Source organism: Mobula birostris, chromosome 31 (assembly GCF_030028105.1).
Source record: "Mobula birostris isolate sMobBir1 chromosome 31, sMobBir1.hap1, whole genome shotgun sequence".
Taxonomy (NCBI): Eukaryota; Metazoa; Chordata; class Chondrichthyes; order Myliobatiformes; family Myliobatidae; genus Mobula; species Mobula birostris.
Window position 1 is genome coordinate 18,530,590 of NC_092400.1, and position 20,510 is coordinate 18,551,099.

At 39.3% G+C, this 20,510-nt stretch overlaps 1 protein-coding gene across 4 annotated transcripts in view; it reads left to right on the forward strand.

The window, feature by feature from the left end:
* The window catches only part of clip1a (CAP-GLY domain containing linker protein 1a), a 148,453-nt gene that overhangs the window by 45,218 nt on the left and 82,725 nt on the right, over positions 1-20,510 (forward strand). For all 4 annotated transcript variants that reach the window (XM_072247818.1, XM_072247820.1, XM_072247819.1 and 1 more), the window contains exon 4: positions 16,611-16,735. In XM_072247818.1, the coding sequence (XP_072103919.1) occupies positions 16,611-16,735 (125 nt within the window). The remainder of the gene's footprint in view (positions 1-16,610; positions 16,736-20,510) is intronic.

Here is a 20,510-nt window from a genome sequence, read left to right on the forward strand (position 1 = left end):
GAATTTATATATGTAGTGAAGGCTCCAGAGTCACATTGGTAAAGACAATATGCTGCAAGATGAATGTATAACTTACTCCTTTCATATTTCAGTTAGGAATCATCTATTGATAGAACAGTGTTCTTGGATCCAATTCACTGTATTCAACAATCCATATTGGGTCTTTTGGCAGCAACTTTGGAAGTGTGTGCTGAAGGCTAATAGTGTCTTTATGAGTCAGCCTACTTGACTTTCAGTCATCACTTCTTCATTTGCAGGGCCATCAAAATGGAAAACATTTTTTTTCTCTTTCAAATAAGCATGAAACATTGAATACTAATTGTGATATTAGCAATATTATATTTCGTAGCCAAGGGGGATAAAAGCAGTTTGTTTGTTACTATGTTACAGTAGTAACTGTTGTTTAACATAAAGTAGACTGGCTTGGCTGTGAGATGGCCTGGGGTATCTGGAGGACAAAAAGGCACTACATAAATCCAAACCTTCCTTCCATTTTCTCAAAACTTTCACCTTCCTGATATCCACCCCACCCACACCAATCAATCTACAGGCACAGAATTTGTTAATACTGTGTCCTTAACATTGTGAAAAGTTGTCAAGTTATTCTGAATGCTCTATGTAATTCAGAACTGGACCTTGTAAATTTGAACTGCAAGGTCTGATATAGCAACACATTTCTCTATCTTTGCCAATCTTTAAAATGAATGTAATAGCCTGAGACAAATCTAATCTGTTTTGTGTTGAGAAAATAGTCTCTTTATATTGCCTTGTATTTATTTCAGCTATCACACAGGCTGTTTAATATAGATTCGGCTTGCAGTTAGAAGTTGGAAAGTTAATTGATTTTGCTTTGACTTGGTTAGGGAAACTGATATTGCATTGCAACACCTCTCAGTTTACCTGGGATTTGCAGAGCATAGCAAAAATGAGGAACTGGCATTTCTTACTTGTATACTTTATTACTTTCAGCAATGAGCTATTGAGGGTAATAGTCATACAGCATAGAAATGGCCATTCGGCTAGTCCTATATGTCTGTATTTAACCAATACTCTTCTCCATGTACCAGTCCAAATACAGTACCTTTAAGTGTTGTTAATGTACCTGCTTCAACTACTTCCCCTGGCAGCTCATTCCATATACTGACCACCTTCTGAGTGAAAAAGGTTGCCCATCGGACCCCTATTAAAATCTTTTCCTTCTTATCTTAAACCTATGTTTCTCGTTCTTGATTCAACACCACTGGGAGGATGGGGGAAAAGACTGTGCACATTGAAATCGCACTAATCCTTGGGGTGCACCACTAGTCACAGGCCTCTAGTGCGTTTTTTTAAAAAAAAACTTCCATTGTCACGCTCTGCTTCATGCCATCAAGTCAACTATGTATCTAATTAGCTCAGTCTCCCTAGATTCCATACAATCTAACATTCTATTGCAGCCCACAGTACAGAACCTTATCAAAGGTCTTATTGGTCCATATAGACTACATCTACTGCTCTGCCCTTGTTGATGCACTTGCTAATGAGGTTAGTGAGAAGGATCTAACCTCACTACTTTTCACTGACAAGGTGTGAATATAGCTCTTGCAGATGTCTTGAAATTCCTAATTCCTTGGGGTGTACTTGGCATAAGTTACCATCAGTGCTTCATATAGTAATGCAAATTATGTTGCATGGTGGAGTTATATATGCAATTATATATAATATGAAATCTCTAAAACTGCAAATACTTTTGGGATTTTGCTTTAAAAGTTTTTTTTGCATGAAAGGAAATATAGTTGTATTTGTTTGATGAACTCCATTTCAAGTATTTCAACTGTAAGCCTTAAAAGATGAGGAATATTGTTGGTCATCCATAGCTTATTTTACTATGTGTGTGTGTGTATATATAATGATATCAAAGTAGTGTAGTATTCCAGCAGTTGTCTGGGTAGAATTTGCATAAATGTGCAGAGACTGGGCAAGTTGTTCGGTTTCTCTGGAGTGAAGTTTGATTGCTACTGAATGAGTAAGTGTTCTTAAAATCAATTTGTCATCTATGATCTATTGTATCTAAGAAATTTGTGTTCAGTGGTGAAAAGGAAGTGGTGATATTATAGTAAGATGTGTATTTGTGCAATCAGGCTGTAATATAAACATGAATTAGGGTTCATGTTCATGTGATACTGACTTTTTTGTACTAATGTGCTTGGAACAGTATTATCATAACCTGCAACCTGGAATTATAAGACTGGGTTAACTTGCTGCAAGGCAATATCCTCTATTTAATGAAAATGCAATTCTGTAGCAGTACTTGCTTGTTCTAGACAGATTTGATTCCAAACTGGTCTGAGACCAAATGCCAGGGAGTTAGGATATAGAGAGAATGTACTTGGGTTTCCAGGGTGTGATTAGTGGTGTCCTCCAAGAATCCAGACTGGGATCACAAGTATCCTTTAATTTATTATAACCTGGATCAAGCAATAAGGGGAACCCATTTAAGAACAACTTGCAAACACAAGGAAATCTGCAGATGCTGGAAATTCAAGCAACACATTAAAAAATGCTGGTGAACACAGCAGGCCAGGCAGCATCTATAGGAAGCGGTACAGCTGACATTTCGGGCTGAGACCCTTCGTCAGGACTAACTGAAAGAAGAGATTGTAAGAGATTTGAAAGGGGGAGGGGGAGATCCGAAATGATGGGAGAAGACAGGAGGGGGAGAGTTGGAGCTAAGAGCTGGAAAGTTGATTGGCAAAAGGGATACGAGGCTGGAGAAGGGAGAGGATCATGGGACGGGAGGCCTAGGGAGAAAGAAAGGGGGGGGGGGAGGAGCCCAGAGGATGGGCAAGGAGTTATAATGAGAGGGACAGAGGGAGAAAAAAGAGAGAAGAAAAAGGGAAAGAAAAAAATATATATAATAATAAATAAATAAGGGATGGGGTACAAAGTGGGGGTGGGGTATTAACGAAAGTTTGAGAAGTAGTGTTCATGCCATCAGGTTGGAGGTTACCCAGATGGAATACCAGAACAACTTGCAAGTGTTGAAGCCACTGGATCATCTGGTTTATCTCATCAAACCGGCCCTGGCATTATCCAACCAAGACATATTAATTATAATGGTCTTCAAGGCAATCCAAGTGCTATACATCCTGTTATTCAGGGTTTAAAGTTTGAAGTTACTGTCTACCTTAGGCCACAAACTTATCAATCACCCCTGATGAGTTATTAACTTCAAACTTTCTGCATAATCAATCAGAGTTGAACTGCATGTGCATATAAGGAGAGCTGTATAACTCATCTCCTTCTTCCTTAGGCCACGAACTTATCAGTCACCCCTGCTGTGGACACTTTCTGGAGGTCCAAGATCTGTATGCTCCACGACTGCTGGACTAAGTGTGTAAATGTAGGAGGGGACTATGTTGAAAAATGTATGTGCTAGGTTTTCTAGAATTGACTCCTTCTACCTTGCGCCACGAACTTATCAATCATCCTTCATAGTTGTGCAAAATCTTTGGTTTTGCTTACTGTAACGTTAAAAAAATGCAAAGAATGCAATGCATATTCACCAAAATGTGACCAATACCTTAAACATTGAACAATAAATTGAGATTACATTTGCTAAATTTGTATTCAGTAAAATATTAATATTTAGGGATTGATATGATTGAGATTCTTAGTACCTTGAATGGAATGAAATGAATAGAGAGATTCTTTCTGCTCATTGGAAGATTGGGACAAAAGTATGAAATCAAGAGCTGGCCTTTTAAGGGTGAAGTTTAGAAACACTTCTTCATACAAAGGGTAGTAGAAAGTTTTTTAAAAAAAAAACCACACTGGCCAAAAGAACTCAATCATCTAAATGCCAAAAGTATTAAAAAGTTTACAGAGCTAAAGAGTATACTGTTCATGAAGGTAGTGTGCTTTATTAGGCAGAGTTTGGTGGAATAGCAGAATATTTTAGAGGAGGTGAGTGGCTTACACCTTTCTCTGTATTATAATCTGCTTCAGGTCCCTTATTTTATAATGTTTATTCAGCAACCCAGAATAGAGAAGTTGTCTGATTCTGCACATGACTGAGCCATGATGCAAACAGTTGAGGGAAGCACATAAAATTATGGTTGGGACCCACTGGTTTTGGAAGTGAAGTAAGTGCTCCCTGACAGCTTGGCAGTAAACCAATAAGTCAGCTGAGTGTACACTAATAGTCCAAAATTAACAGGAATGGGTTATGTTATCCTTGCCTTTCAATTTCAAGCCCTTGTGTTCTTCAGATTGCTGAAAATACATGCTGATAATGGTGCAAGTCTGGGACTACGGTGACTGAGCAAATTAGTAGTCTAGCCCAGTAGTTCCAAACTTTTTTGCATTATCGCCCCCTTGGGTCCCAGACCACATCCCCAGAGCCCACCTTTCCCTTTCCAACCATTACATAAAAACTATAAAAGAATTTTAATTTAGCTTGTCCAGTGAAAGAAAATAGGAACTGCAAATTTAAAGCAGTGACAAATAATAGCAAGATTCATTGAAAACTATTTAAAGCTATAAATAAAATCATTTTATTTAATTACAGGAAAAACAATTTTCATCAACAATTTTACAACGTACATTATTGGTCCAACTATTCACTATTTCATTGCTTTTTCACCTTTCAACGTGATGCATGGGCTTGGTGCAGTGATACCAGCTTCTCAACATCAGGTTGAATGTCTCTCAGAAGGAGTCTCAGATTCCTACGTTCAGTAATTTGCAGTTTGTTTCATTGCTTTGAATAAAGTTGGGCGACTGCACTGAAACCACGCTCCACTAAATTAGGTGTTGAAAAGGTAACAAAGAACATCCTTTTTCCCCAATGCAGAAGAGCGTTCAGAAATTTCTTTCTGTAACCAAAAGTCTTGATATGATTTTTTTTTTATGAACCTCTGCTTCAACTCAGAGTCATTTTGCAGCAAAATCAGTTCTTCCTTCATCCTTCCTTGTTAATCCCTTATTCAGGAGAGTTCAGGAATGGATTTATTACCCAATCTGGAACTTGGATTGAGAAGATCCTGAAATCTCTCTGACGTGTCTTTATGCAGCTCACAGGATGGGTACAGGATACTTGAAGATCATCATCTAGTGTTCTTTCTTTCTCTTCCAACTCAGAGAGGCTCAGAAATTGGGGGGAAAAATGCTACATCCAATGTTGTGCTAAAATAGGGCTATCTTGGATAAAATGTGGAGATTGCTGATTTGATTTTGATAAGGTTCACATCATTTTCTTACAATTGAAGATTGATTTCAAAACTTAGTTGTCAGAATTACTCGCAATGTCATGGCTAATATTCTTGAGTTGATTACTGAATAAAGCATTTGAATCTTAAAGGAATTTTATCACAGTTTCAAAAAGCATCTAAAGCAGTTCCCTTTTGAGAGCCATTTGACTTCAGCATACGAACGGTTCTTCATGCTCAATACAAAATAGTCTCACAAAACAATTTCTCAAAATAGTCAAATTGAGAACAATTCATTGGAAGGGACATGATTTTATTTACTGCTGTGATAACAGTATTTAATGATTTATGTAGCTGATCACTTAAGTTTTTTGCGACAAAATGTTGCCTGTGAATTACACCATGAATGTAATTATGTCAGGTACAGCTTTCCACAGTGATGCCCTGTCATTGATGATGCCCCAACTGTTGTACAAGCAAGAATGTTGATGAGCGTAATGGTCTCTTTGTAAAATTACTCAACAACCCAAAATATTGACTTCTTTTCGTATCTGTTTCTAGTCTCCCTTGCAAATGACAACTCTTGAACCATGCTTTCATCTTTCATGAAGCCAACATAGCCAAGAAACAAAGATTCTTTTCCGTTCATTTCAGTTCTGGTCAACTCATTACAGGAAGGATGTGGATACTACAGAGAAAGAGATTTACAAGGATGTTGCCTGGATTGGAGAGCATGCATTATGAGAATAGGTTGAGTGAACTTGGCCTTTTCTCCTTGGAGTGAAGAAGGATGAGAGGTGACCTGATAGATGTGTATAAGATGATGAGAGGCATTGATCACGTGGATAGCCAGAGGCTTTTACCCCTGGGCTGAAGTAGCTAACATGAGGGGGCATAGTTTTGAGGTGCTTGGAAGTAGGTGCAAGAGGGATGTCGGAGGTGAGTTTTTCACACAGAGAGTGGTGGGTGGATGGAATGCACTGCCAGTGAAGGTGGTAGAGGCGGATACAATGGGGTCTTTTACTAGACTCCTAGATAGGTACACAGAGCTTAGAAAAATAGAGGGCTATGCAGTAGGGAAATTCTAGGCAGTTTCTCGAGTAGGTTATTGATCGGCACAAGATTGTAGGCCAAAGGGCTGTAAATGTGCTGTAGATTTCTATGTTCTTTATTCTATTCATTTCCTGGCAAATTTGACTCATCCAACTGCTGAGCAAATCCTGTTGTCCTAAGTATGTTGCACAGTGTGTCTTCCGCATTCTCAAACATTTCATCTATTTGTCTTTTGAACAGAGTTGTTGCAGAGCAGAATCACTTTAATTATTTAGTCTGGTGATTTACACCAAACCATACTCAGAACCTCCCTTACTGGTGGCAAAATCAGTTTTTCTCCAATTGTATTGGGCTTTCCAGATTTAGCAAATGAGCAGTGAAATGTTGTATGAAGCACGCAAGCCATCATTGTTTTGGTGTAAAGTGAAGGTAAGCATGGTTTAAAGTGTTTTCGGTTTCTGAAAATGTTCACAAAGTGACTGAAAATAAGCCAAGTTCTCATTTGCTTTATCAGAGTATATTCTCTCCAAATATTTAAGGAGCCAGGACAGTTTCATTGTCTCATTTGAAAAAATAAATCACGCAGCAGATGCATTGGCTCTTGTTGGTTGCTTGGTGCTGGTATAAATCCATATTTTGGATACTCCACACTGTACTGTCTACACTTTTTCATTTGGTCTGCTTCTACCATTTTCATTATGGATTAACGACCATGGTTGTTACCTATTGTGTAAGTCCAATCTCAAGCACTGCGATCAATAAAGGGAAACGTTATTATACCATCATAGCTCAAGCAAAACCGATATGAAGGTACCTAAAGTGGGGCAGCAATATTTCTGTTTGGTTGTGGGCCTGAGAAATGCTGTCAAGACCATTTGAAAGAGTAGATTCTGAACTTTACCCCATTGAAAGCCATACGTAAAATCACAGGAATTATGTTACTGCATTATCTCCTTCTGCCTGAGAAGTGACTTGGATCCACTCTTAATTTGCCTACCAGAGCATCAGGTGCACAACAGATGCCATCTCACTGGCTTTTCACTCAATTCTGGAACTTCTGGACAGCAATGATTCATATATCAGGATGTTCTTTATCAACTACAGCTCAGCATTCAGTACCATCATCCCCTCAAAAATAACCAATAAGCTTCAAGACCTTCGCCTTAATACCTCCTTGTGCAATTGGATGCTTAATTTCCTGGACATCAGTCAGTTCAGATTGGTAGCAACATCTGCTCCATGATCTCCACCAGCACAGGTGCACCACAAGGCTGTGTACTTAGCCCCCTGCTCTACTCACTTTATACTTAATGACTGTGTAGCCAAGCACAACTCGAATGTCATATTCAAGTTCCTTGACAACATCACTGTCGTAGGCTGAATCAAAGCTGATGCTGAATCAGCATACAGGAGGGAGATTGAAAGTCTGGTTGTGTGATGCCATAACAACAACCTCTTATTGTTATGCAAGACCAAGAAACTGATTATTGACTTCATTAAGAGGCAACCAGAAGTCCATGAACCAGTCCTGATTGGAAGATCAGAGGTAGGAAGGGTTAGCAATTTTAAATTCCTCAGTGTTATAATTTCAGAGGACTCAGCAGGCAAGTACAATAATGAAGAAACATGGCAGTGCCTCCACTTCCTTGGGAGTTTGTGAAGATTTGGCGTGACATCTAAAACTTCGACAAATTTTGTAGAACTGTAGTGGAGAGTATATTGACTACCTGCATCACAGCCTGGTATGGAACGCAAACACCCTTGAAGAAAATCCTACAAAACATAGTAGATACAGCCCAGTCCATCTTGTGTGAAGTACACCCTACCATTGAACATATCTACACAAAGCATTATCGCAAGAAAGCAACGTCCATCATCAGGGACCCCAACCACCTAGAACATGCTTTCTTCTCACTAGGAAGAAGGTACAGGAGCCTCAGGACTCAGACCACCGGGTTCAGGATTGGATATTACTCCTCAACCACTGGGCTCTTGAACTAAAAGGGGATAACTTCATTCAATTTCACTTGCCCCATCATTGATGTGTTCCCAGAAACCTATGGACTCACTTTCAAGGACCCTTCATCTCATGTTTTCTATATTTATTGCTTATTTATTTATTATTATTTCTTTCTTTTTATATTTGCATAGTTTGTTGTCTTTTGCCCAACTGGTTACTATTCTATTATGGATTTATCGAGTAAGCCCACAGGAAAATGAATGTCTTGTGTTCTATATGGTGACATATATGTACTTTGATAATTTACTTTGAACTTTGATTAGAGTATGGGAATCGTACAAGCCAACAAGTAGTGAACAGCAATAATGTGCAGGCTGAGCCAGAGGTAACACAATTTCTTCAGGCCAGATTTCTCATGATATGCCAAATACAGAAGTGTCACATTGCTTTTCAACAACTATAGCACACTTAGAGCAAAGTCTAGGAGAATGGTGGGTTAGCAAGAGATGAGGTGATTACGTGATCATTGTAATCAACTATGAGGCACTGAGGTTCAAATGCTTATAATCAGTAATTCATTTCTTCAATTATGCCTGTTATTTCTCAGCTGCCCAATTTGCTATGAAGCACCCCCTTTAACTTTATCACCCCCCACCCCAGGGGGCTGATATCACCCACTTTGGGAGCCACTGGTCTAGCCTAACTTGTACAATAGAATAAGGATAAATTAAAGTAATACAGAGAAGTTCATGGGGAAAGAAAAATTGGATTAAAAGATACATAAAGGAAATATACAAGAAGCTTTTAAAAATAGAACTTTCTATTTTAAAAGAAACTAAGGACTCATTGCATGCCATTGACTGCTTTCCTCTTCTTGCTCAGAGAAAATGAGTGATATTGCCAGTGTGTAAATGTCATCCTTAAAATGGTCCTTCTGTGTCAAGGTAAGTCGTTTTAATGTTTATGTATTGCTGGCAAATCTATCAATTATTCATCATCCTTAAGTTCCCCTTGAGAAAGTGGTGGTGGTAAGCTGCTTGTTTAAATTACTGCAGTGAAAATCTTCTGTCAATGTGTTGGCAGGTAGTTGCAGGAACTTGATCCAATGAAGATGGAGGAACTAGTTTGGTTACATATGACTCAGTAGTTGCGGCTTGGGGGAGTGGGGTTCAGTGACTTGCTTATAATTATGTTACTGTTCTTGTCCTTTTTGGTGGTAGGAGTCATGGATTTGGGAACTGCTATTTGAAGAATTGCTTCAGTGTATTTTGTTGATGGTACTAAGGATTGCCAGCGTCATTCATGGGGAGTGAATACATAAGCTAGTGGACAGGTTGTCAAATATGAGGGCTTCTTTGTCCAGGATGGCACTCTGCATTGAAGTTTCCTATTTTTGATCTGGTGATGGTTTTGTGGAATGGAAGATATTGATGAAAATGTTTGGTCTAGCATTCTGTCCTTGGGAATCCCAACAGCCTCCATGTGTGATTGACCTTCCTTTTTATGGTTGCTATGAACCCAGCAATTGAAGTGTGTTTCTCATCAACCACATTGACTTCAGCTATGCTCATGTTCCCTGGTTCAATGCTTGTCAGTTGTGGCCTTGATATCAGGGGTAGTCATCCTTGCCACATCTCTGTACTTCAGCTCCATGGTCTATATTGGGACACCAATTCTCTGTTCTGCAAATCACTGACCCAGTCATTACTGATAGCATGGTCAATGTCTTTTTTCATTACACTCAATCAACAAGTTAGACTGACTGGACAGTAATTATCCTGATTGACTTGGGCCTGGTTTATGTGACTGGGACCAGTGTGATATAACCACTAGATGCGTGTGTTATAGCTGTAGTGGAGCAGCTTTGTAAGGGTCATGTTTTGTTCACTTGCTTATCACAATATAACTAAATCGAAATTAATATTAGAGAGGCTTTTGTTTAGTCATTATTTCATGGTATTTGTTCTAAAGTCCACTGGGGAGACCATAGTTTATGGCTTGCTTTAGTTTTCATTTGGCATTGAGGCACATACTAACCATTTGATGTCATCTAGTTCTATCTCAGGATTCTGTTTTGAGCTCATGGTTCCCAGTGCAATAAAACTACATCCATTTTTGTTTTCCCTTTCTTATGGGATGTGGCTTTTGCTGGCAAGACCCTCATTCGTTATTTATCCCTGATTGCCCATGAACCAGTGGTGAGCTATAGTTTAGAGTCATTGCATTCTTTTTGATGAAGTTTCTGCCATTGTCATTGGGAAGGGATTGAGGATTTGTACACAGTGACGATGAGGAATGGGTGATTTATTTCTTAAGCCAGGAGATAATTTTGTGGCATCAACTTCATCTTGTATGTGATGTTGTCCCATGCACCTGCTACGTTTGTCTTTAATTATAGAATTTTCAAGTTTGTGATGTAATCCTAGGGGACTGTGCTGTGCATTGTTTTTATTGTTCTCTAACGTTACCTCTCTCCCCCCCCACCCCGGCTTTTATTGGTACGTTTGCTTAACAACTTCCTGTGCCAGGCACTCTCAGGAATCCCTTTTTCTCAATGCTTGTATGCTTGTACATAGGGGGGTTTACAACATGCAAAACTTGTTGCGAGTGAGGGATAACCAAGAAAAGGCAATAACTTTCCATTTACCTATGGCACTGGGTGTACCCTATCCTTCAGAGCTACAAGTTTAAGGAATCCCCTTCCTCTTGCTACTGTCACGTTTGTAGGTTTTCTGACATCGTGCAAATCTTGAAGATCCATTCTTACAGAAATAACACAGCAATTTGTCAGTAACAACCCTGCCATATTACATTCCCATGAGACTTCCCAACAAAACCATTTTTTATTGCAACATTTATTCATAGAAATAGTCACTAGATTTAATTACACATAAAGATGCTTACAAATATGCAACCAGCTCATAGTAACATGTTTAAGTCTGGCAATATTGAGAGAGATCAGGTAAACCATTTGAGCAAAGCGTTAAAGTGAACATACATCTTCTGCCTCTTTAGTTGCTTGGTGTTTACAGGGACATAATCCTTGGGTTGAAATGAGTTGTTGCAGGAAATTGCTCTGAAGTGCCAGTTTTTGCCCTTGTGGAAATTGCTAACTTATTGGCTAACTTCCACTGGCATTTTTACAGCTGCACTTCACTAATGGGCTCTGTGTAGAGTTTAGAAATGGATGATCAAGGGGCTGTGTTCACAGCTTTGAACTTGGGTTTGTCAGCTGTTTTCTTAGCAGTTTTGAGTCAGCGTTACTGTACTATAGATGTGTATGTAGGCCCCACTGCTGAGTTAGAATTTGGTTGAGTTCAGTTTTCTGAATAATAATCTGGGAAGTGGATGACTACAGCATACTTTCTATGGCAAGTTGCCCTAGAATGTACTGTACTGGAAAATTGTGGAACAGAGTGGATTTTAGCAGCAGTACAAAGGTTATCCTGAGGTTAGAGAGACAATGAAATTGGATAAGCTGCTTGTTTTGCTTGGGCTGCAGTCAGTCACTGAAGAGACCGAGCGTTTCCCACACTGGTGAAGACATTATATTCTGGCAAGATTGAAGGCAGTATATGTTCTGGGATATTCGAGGCACTGTTCCTAAGGAGGAACAGTATTCAAGGTGCAAGATATTACAGACCTGGAGATAGTACAAATAACTAAATAATGGCTGATTTTTATTCTACAGAATGAGGACTTTGGGGCACTTTGTTCTATCAATATAATGCTGAGCTCAGTTCAATTAGCAATTTATATTTTTAGTTATTCACTCTGTCAGAAGGCTTGAAGCTATATTATTGTGTACTCCAATCACAAACAAGAGAAAATCTGCAGATGCTGGATGAAATCAGATGAAATCTGAGCAACACACACACACACACACACACACACACACACACACACACACACACACACACACACACACACACACACACACACACACACACACAAAAAAGGCTGGAGGAACTCAGCAGGCCAGGCAGCATCTAGGAAAAGAGTACAGTCGTAGTTTAGGGCTGAAACCCTTTGACAGGACTTATGGTGTACTGACACTTTTAAGACCACAAGGTTTCATTAATACGTAGATTGAGGTTGCTATGAAACCAGTTGTTTGAAGTCGTCGTTAGGTCGCATCTGGAATTTCCACTTGGCGGACGATTTCCCTCCATGCCGCTCTGACATGTTGGGAAATCATGTTCGTGGCAGGTTACAGCAGTGATTTGCCTTTGCCTTCTGCTGGGTGAGAAAGAGATTACCACCTCTTGTAGTGGATGACCAGGACATCTAAGTGCCTTGTCGTGCTCCTAGCGCTCCACAACGCCTGCTGGCCTGCCTTCTTGACTGTTGGACCATTAATTAGTCTCTTCCGCTCAATCTGCCATGGCCAGACTTAACACGCTGGGATAGGCAGATCCCCTACCTCACCGAGGGTCGAAGACCCATCGACTACCCTCACCTAGTTTGGCCCGTCTGCCGAGACAGTTTACCGGGGTGTGGCCGCTGCGAGTGAACTTTATTTGGCAGTTTCAGACTACAGTGCAACAATTTAGATTTAAAGGTTGTGTTATAACTGTGCCAAACATGATATCGATGCATGGCAGGCATGCAATTACAGACAGCCCTCAGTTTACCAACGCCCAACTTCTAGGCAGCAATGTCTACCAATGAGCTGGCATGATATTATTAATTTCAAAAATCTGACACATATTTGTTCTTACAAATGACAACTCATCCCTCTCTCTTCACTTTTAATAGTTAGTCTTTCTTATTAGCCTAATTTTTTTTGATGGCACTTATTACAATAATGTGGAACTTTTGTTTATTTTCTAACTTGTGTTATTTGGCCCAGTTGTCTATGCCACATTTAAGTTATATGTGAGCTAAAATTTAAGCAGAGCAACACACACACAGTGTTGGAGGAACTTAGCAGGCCAGGCAGCACCTAGGAAAAGCGTATAGTCAAAGTTTCAGGCTGAAACCCTTCGGCAGGATTTCCAGCATCTGCAGACTTTCTCTTGTTTCAAATTTAAGCAGCCTGGTTTTCAGAGCACATTTGAAGCAAACTTTTGGTGAACTTGTTTACAGAAGCACACGTGCACTTTATCATGTACAGTAATACAAAATGGAATATTTAGCTTGGCACCGGGTTAAGAAAGACAGAGGGCAGCTTTATATTTTTTGTACTGTAATTCATCTTTGCTTACTAATGAATTAATCTTTGATCTAATTGTCCATCCTGTCTCATTCAACGTTTGGAATCAATGTAAACTAATGTTAATTATGGACCACACGGATTCAGTCTCTTTAAAGTTCAAAGATCAAAGTAAATTTACTATCAAAGTACGTAAGTGTCACCATTTACAACCCTGAGATTCATTTTCTTTCAGGCATATTCAATGAACCTCTGGAATAATAACAATGAAAGAATCAATGAAAGACCACCTAAGTTGGGTGTTCAGTCAGAATGCAGAAGACAACAAACTCTGCAAATACAAAAAGAAGTAAATAATAAATAAGCAGTAAATATCTAGAGCATGAGATGAAGAGTCCTTGAAAGTGAGTCCATTGGTTCTGGGAACATTTCAATGATGGGACAAGTGAGGTTATCCCGTTTGGTTCAAGAACCTGGTGGTGTGAGTTCTGAGGCTTCTTTACCACCTTCCTGATGGTAGCAATGCGAAGAGAGCATGTCCTGGGTGGTGGGGTTCCCTGATGATGGATGTTGTTTTCCTGCCATAGTGTTTCAAGTAGATGTGCTCACTGGTGGGAAGGGTGTTACTGTGATCAACGAGCCGTATCCACTATGCTTTGCAAAATTTTCCATTCAAGGGCATTGGTGTTTCCATACCAGGCTGTAATGCAGGCAGTCAATGTACTCACCATGTAACAGCTTTAGAAGTTTGTCAAAGTTTTAGATGTCGGGCCATATCTCCGCAAACTCCTCAGGAAGTAGTGTCGCTGCTGTGCTTTCTTCATAATTGCACTTGCGTGCTGGGCCCAGGTCCTCCAAAGTAATAACGCAGAGGAAATTAAAGTCAAATTACTGTTGATTTTTTTTAAACCAAAATTTAACAAGGTTCAATGTGTATGAGCAGGAAATATCTGGGTAGTTCTTATTCTGGGGATCTAGAGAGCTAGACTGAACTTTATAGCTGAACTGGAAGAAAGAAATGGTCCATTTTCACACTGGTATTTTCAACTAATATGTCAGTGAATCTTGTTAATGAGGGAATTTCCAAAAGATACAATTGAAGTGTGCTGATAATTAAATAAGTGTGATTGATGAGAGCTATAGGATAGCCATCTGCTTATTGGTCTTCATTTTGTTTCTTTTTAATACTTGGAGTGCAAAACTTTTCATTACTTGTGATATTTTTGTTCACTCTTGGTCAATTTTATAATTATCTTGGTCTGCATCGTGTTCATTGTCACTTCAGAAATTCAGGGCCTCCTACCTTCTCAACAGCCTTGTATGGCTAAGAGAATAGCATAAATTAGGTAGTCTTTATACATAAACAATTTTCAATCTGCAGGATTTTGGCAGCTGCTGAGAATCAAACAAAACTAACCGTAAAATTCATCATTGTTTAACATCCTTCATTTTATGATCTCTCGACATCTCCAGTTAAGCAGCGTAACCCCTCACTTAGCTTTTGTTTTCTGTTCCTGATCTCTGAGTGTTTTTCTCTCTGTCAAGGAATTTTCAATTGTAAAGGAAATTGATAGCTTGGGGGTAGTGTTGAGCGATGGCAGGCAGATTTTTAATTCTTGTCAGCAGCATCTTTTCTGGAACTCTGGTGTCATTTCAAGTTCTCGTTAATAATATAACAGCCTGAGGCTGTGACAATATATTATAAATAAACATGACTTGCTTTAAGCATCGTGTTTCCTTTTGACACTTCTGTGCCTAAATTTATTTTAGAACATTTATTACAACTGGATTTACATTATTAAGCAATGCATTTTTATTGATTTGGTCATTTAATTTTGATATTGATTACTCTTTGACTTTAAACTTGATCAATTGCCTACACAATATATACCCAACATCCTACCAAAGCAAAATAACATGAAGGCACTCTAACAACTACTGTAGGAAAACTTGCTGTCAAGCATCATTAACTTGACTTTCTGGTCCTGTTGTCTTTCATCTTTCTGTTTTTTTTTAAAATATATATATCAACAACCAAATTGCTTTTCTTTCAGGTTACTGATAAATCATCAACATGGGTCCCAATAAATAAGAATATGCTATTCCATTCCAACATTACCGGCTTTAAAGTTTAATGATGGAACTGGCAAATTATAAATCTTTACTTGATTATTGCTGATCCATTAGACTTGTAACAATGATCAGGGAGGCACAGAGAGAATCTGTATTTGCTAGCAAATAACCTTTATTGTCTCAACTAAAAAGCACGTGGGTTCTCAAACTTAACTACCTGTGTGCACACCCACTGTAATTCCCTGATCCTCCATGAACAGTCAATGAAGAGAAGAGGTATCACCCGGAAAAGGAGTCTATGCTGGCCCAGCGTTCCTCATGGTCCCAAACTCCACGTGTCTATGGGGTCCTCCTCATCTGCAATGGTTGGTCTCTGGTTGCTGGAGAGTTATCGCCATTGTGCACTTGGAGCTCCTGACTCTTATAGCGTTCCTCATCAGGTGAAATGAGAGATCTCCAGCCCATTGGCTTATGGTCACCTGAACCTCCTGGGTCACCTTCTTACTGGCTCTAGTCCAGGGCTACAACCAACATTGTTCTATATTTCAGACCCCAGCCTTGTGTATTTGTTCCTTTCAACTCTGGCTGTCCAAACCAGCAAACTAGGCAATCCAGACACTGAGTCTAATGAGATTATAGATAGCTCCTTTGATAGTCCTGGCACTTTACATAATAAATGGCTACTCATCTAAGAATAGTTTTAGGTTTAGCGGTTAATTACATGAAGCTACTTGTGTCCACATTTAATTGCTCTGATTAGATTAACCCAGAGCAAGAATTAGCCTAGAGTTCACAGAATGGTTGCGGGGAGGGGGCAAAGTCAGTTGGTTTGTCTGCTTCCCCTAGTGGTTTTGCTGGTTAGTCTTAAAATAAAGTTTTAATTTCTGTTAAAGTGACTCCAGTGATGTGCAAATATATGCATGGTTACATATTGGGGTTTTGTCACGTAGAAGGGGAGAATACATCATTACAAAATTTCAAGGAGGCCCTTTTATTTGTAATTCTATTGCAGTAACTTTAGGTCTGAAGTTGAGCTTTAATATTAATAATTTTGGTAGTTATTGCAAATAGTAAAAAGTGCAGATGCTGTATATAACACGGATCTGATCCATCATTAGATTTAACCAAAGGTTTTCCTTGAAAAATACTAACTCTTGATGTTTGTTTGGCATTTCTGTAGGTTGGTGGTACTAAAGCAGGAGTGGTGCGCTTCTTAGGAGAAACTGATTTTGCTAAGGGGGAGTGGTGTGGAGTGGAACTGGATGAACCCCTCGGAAAGAATGATGGAGCTGTGGCTGGAACAAGGTTTGCTTTGTTTAAGACTGAGCTCTTTGAAACCATGTCATTTGTGAAGCATCACACAATTTTCACAATGGAGATTAATAGTTGACAATCTTGAAGGTTATAAATTGAGATGTAGCTACAAGTTTGTTTCGAACTGTATGTTGAAAGAGTAATTCATATCACAGGATATGTTTGCATGTTATGCTTTATTTTCACAATCGATCATATAACAAAAGTATCTCAGATGAGTAAAAATAATGATTCTTGGTTATATAAGCGCTGATGTCAAATAACAGCATGTAAATGAACCATTAAAAGCAAGAGTTTTAATTTCTTGTGCAAATTGAATGAAATCATTGCACAAATGGTATTAGGAGGAATTAGTTCTTATTGGCAAAATGCCAGATGTTTATTCCAAGGCCAGAAAGGGAATACAGTAAAAGTCACTTTATCTGGCGTACCTGGGGCTTTGGAGTTGACAAACTGTTTTTTTTTTTTTTTTGGACTAATAAATGGTATTCCTATCAATGTCGCAGCACTCTTTTAATTCACCTTTTTTTTTAAGAAGTCACATGCTGTATAATAAAATTTCCAGTGAACCTGATGAGTTTTTTGGGAGCCTAGGAACTGGGGCCCCAATTAGTTTCAAGGAATCAGCATCTGGTGAGCTAGATGCCACACTATTATGATTTCCAAATACAGTGGATTCCGGTTAATTGGGACACATCGGGAGTACATTTTGGTCCTGTTAAGCAGCTGCCTCAGTTAGCTGAAGTTTTTAATGGAAGTGGTTGAAAAGGTATAATGAAGACAAACTTCTGTTTAACTGAGTAACAAATTATGTAACAAATGAAATATAGAACAAATTAGAATATTACCAGTGCTACTACAATACTATAAAACTGTATTAGTTCCTAATAGTTATCAACAGAGCAATTCATCCAGGGTGTGCTGTTGTGTATGGGATGTCCAGGGAGGGGTAACATCTCTGGCAGAGGAGCTTGTCGTGACCATTCTGGGGCAGTTCACTCACGTTTGGTCCCCATCGGACACTCAGCTTTCATCCATGGCTGCAAGCAACAGCAGCCACACCCCAGTACCAGGTAGGCCAAACCAGGTGAGGGTAGCCAGTGGGCCTCATATCCTGATGAAATAGGAACTAGCATGTCCTAGCATGTGAAGCCAGATCTGGCGAACTGGGCGGATGAGATCAACAGCAAGATCCAACTGCAAAGAAGGTGTTTCTGCAGCTAGTCGTGAAGACCAAAGGGTCTGATAAGGCACAGATTTTTTTTTTTTACAAAACTGGAAAAGTTTATTTACAACATTTATAGACAAGGTACAGACATTCAATATTTACAAGACAGTAAGTATACGCAGAATAACATATGATTACTACCATCTATAAAACAGTCAATACCCCTGGAGGCCCACCACTCCTGGAAGTCCCCCGCTGTACCCATTGCAACAGCATGCTCCCTCTCCAAGGACGGCCGGGTATGAATGTATCCTCAGAAAAGGGGCAGGCCATTGGCCTGGGCAGCACCCTCCACTTTCCACCGCATTGATCCATGAATGGCCATCTTGGCTAGGCCCAGGAGTAAGCCCACTAGGAGATTCTCTTCACGCCCCATCCCCTTCTAAACTGGATATTTGTATATTAGGAGTGTGGGACTAAAGGGCCGCCAGAACCTCAGCAGCAGCTCCTTGAGAAACTCAGAGGGGGATGAAAATCATGGTTATCCACTGCAACCAACGAGGACCCCAGTTAGTGATGACTACTCATACCACTGGACCCAGACTTCCAAGGACAAGAGTGGAACTGTCCCATTGCAGTGGCTTTTCCACTTTTTAAAAACTCTCCTGCACAGGTTTCACTGTCATCATTGGATACAAAAGACAACCAACATGCAGCCGTCTTCTTTTGATAGGCTGTCAATGAACAAAATCAGCACAGACACCTAGTGTCTAAAATGGACTCTCTTCGTAAAATGCTTTCAGCGATTGCATCCTCCAAGTCTTCAGTTTCGATGTAATGTTCAAGAAGGTTGTCGATACCTTCAAATTCGTCATAGTTTCTAACTTGAAGGAGTGAAATATAGTTTCATTTTCACTCCTAGTCTTTTCTGGCATCTTCAAGCCTAAATGCTTCAAACCACAATGAGCAAAACAGTTCTGAATTGTCTTGCTGCTTATTTCTTACCTATTATCAGTGACAAAAAACACTTTTTTGAATACAAGTGCATGCAAATGACACTATTTTAAAAACTGATCGCTCTAAGCATGGTGGAGTATCTAACGGCCACACAAGTGTATGCGGCTGACACTAGTTAGAAACTGTTTGGCAACAGTTCCCATCCCAATTAAGTAGTGTAGTGTTCCAAATAAATTAAGGGAATCCTGTTTATTTTCTCAGTTAGATTTTATTTTTCAAGAATTGTCCCAAATAAGCAGCTGCCCTGATTATCTGATGGCCCAATTAACAGAAATCCACTGTAATTGAATAGCAGATTGTATTGTATTTTGAATTCTTAATATTAATTTTAGACATTGCTCGTCAGCTAGCTCCAAAGGCCATGCATTCAGGAGCTAAGTGGTCCATGACTTTAGTCTGACCATGTTAATGATAAGTAGTTCGACAAGAGCTGCAGAAGCACAATGGAAACAAGAAGGAAGTACAGAAAACTTACGATATAGAAGAAAGATAGTCAGCTTAGTGTATCCATGCCAGTGGATACACTAATCTGCATTGAGATTTTCCACTTGTTCCTCTTCCAGACCTCCTGCATCCTTTGAGTGCAAACAAAATACTTCTTCATCCCTTCTTTAATCTTTCTACTATTTATCCTAGTTTTGACCATGTCCTGTTTACTGTCTCCTCATGATTTTCTGTGCCTTCCTCTTTTCCAAAGGGTGCAACATAAGCTTATTCCATCTTTCTTCTTGCCAAAATTTTCCCACCTTGGTGGCATACTCTTAAATTTCCTCTGCATCTTGTATCATGGAAGTAAAAAGTGTGCCTATTACCTCAGGCTGTGGTCAGATTAGCATTGTACACAAATCAGCACCTATCTCCCTGTTCTTGTTTTCTGGGCCTCCGCTAATAAAGGAAAAACCTCATAGTCTTTTAACTGTTCTGTTGTATGTAAGGATCTGTGGACATGCACTTGAAGAAGAACACCTTTCTGTTCTTTTTCACCTTTGAATGTTCTCCTGTTTATTGTGTGTTCTTTTGCCTTGTTTTACCTCCCCAAATGCATTACTTCACGTTTCTCTAAATAAAATTCCTTTGGCACTCCTTAACTAAGCCATCTACATCTTACTGCAGACCACAGACTTTGTCCTCAATGTACACCAGATCATCAGTTTGTGGATTAAATGCAAGCTTTATCATGCTCCCTATTTCTATGCAGAGTAAGTTTGGCCTTAAACTAACCTATCAAAAAGAATAACTAAAATTGGTTCTTACTATGTTAAATATAATTGAGCTAAGATTTCTGCCATAAGTTCTTAAGTCTATTAATAATCATTTCACTTGCCTAACCTCTTTCTGTAAAACTAAATCCTCAATTATGTTAGGCTGGTTAGGTAATGGCTTAAAATAAAGTTATCACAAATTCTCTTCATATTGTTAACACTGTCCCACTTAATATTAGGATGGTTAAAATCCCTCATTGTTATTCTCCTAGTATTTTTGCACTTGTCATAAAATTGTTCTTCGATCTGTCTCAGATAGTTTAGGTGTCCACCATAGCCACCTATGAGTGTAGTTGCCCCTTTCCTTGTTCTTTGACTT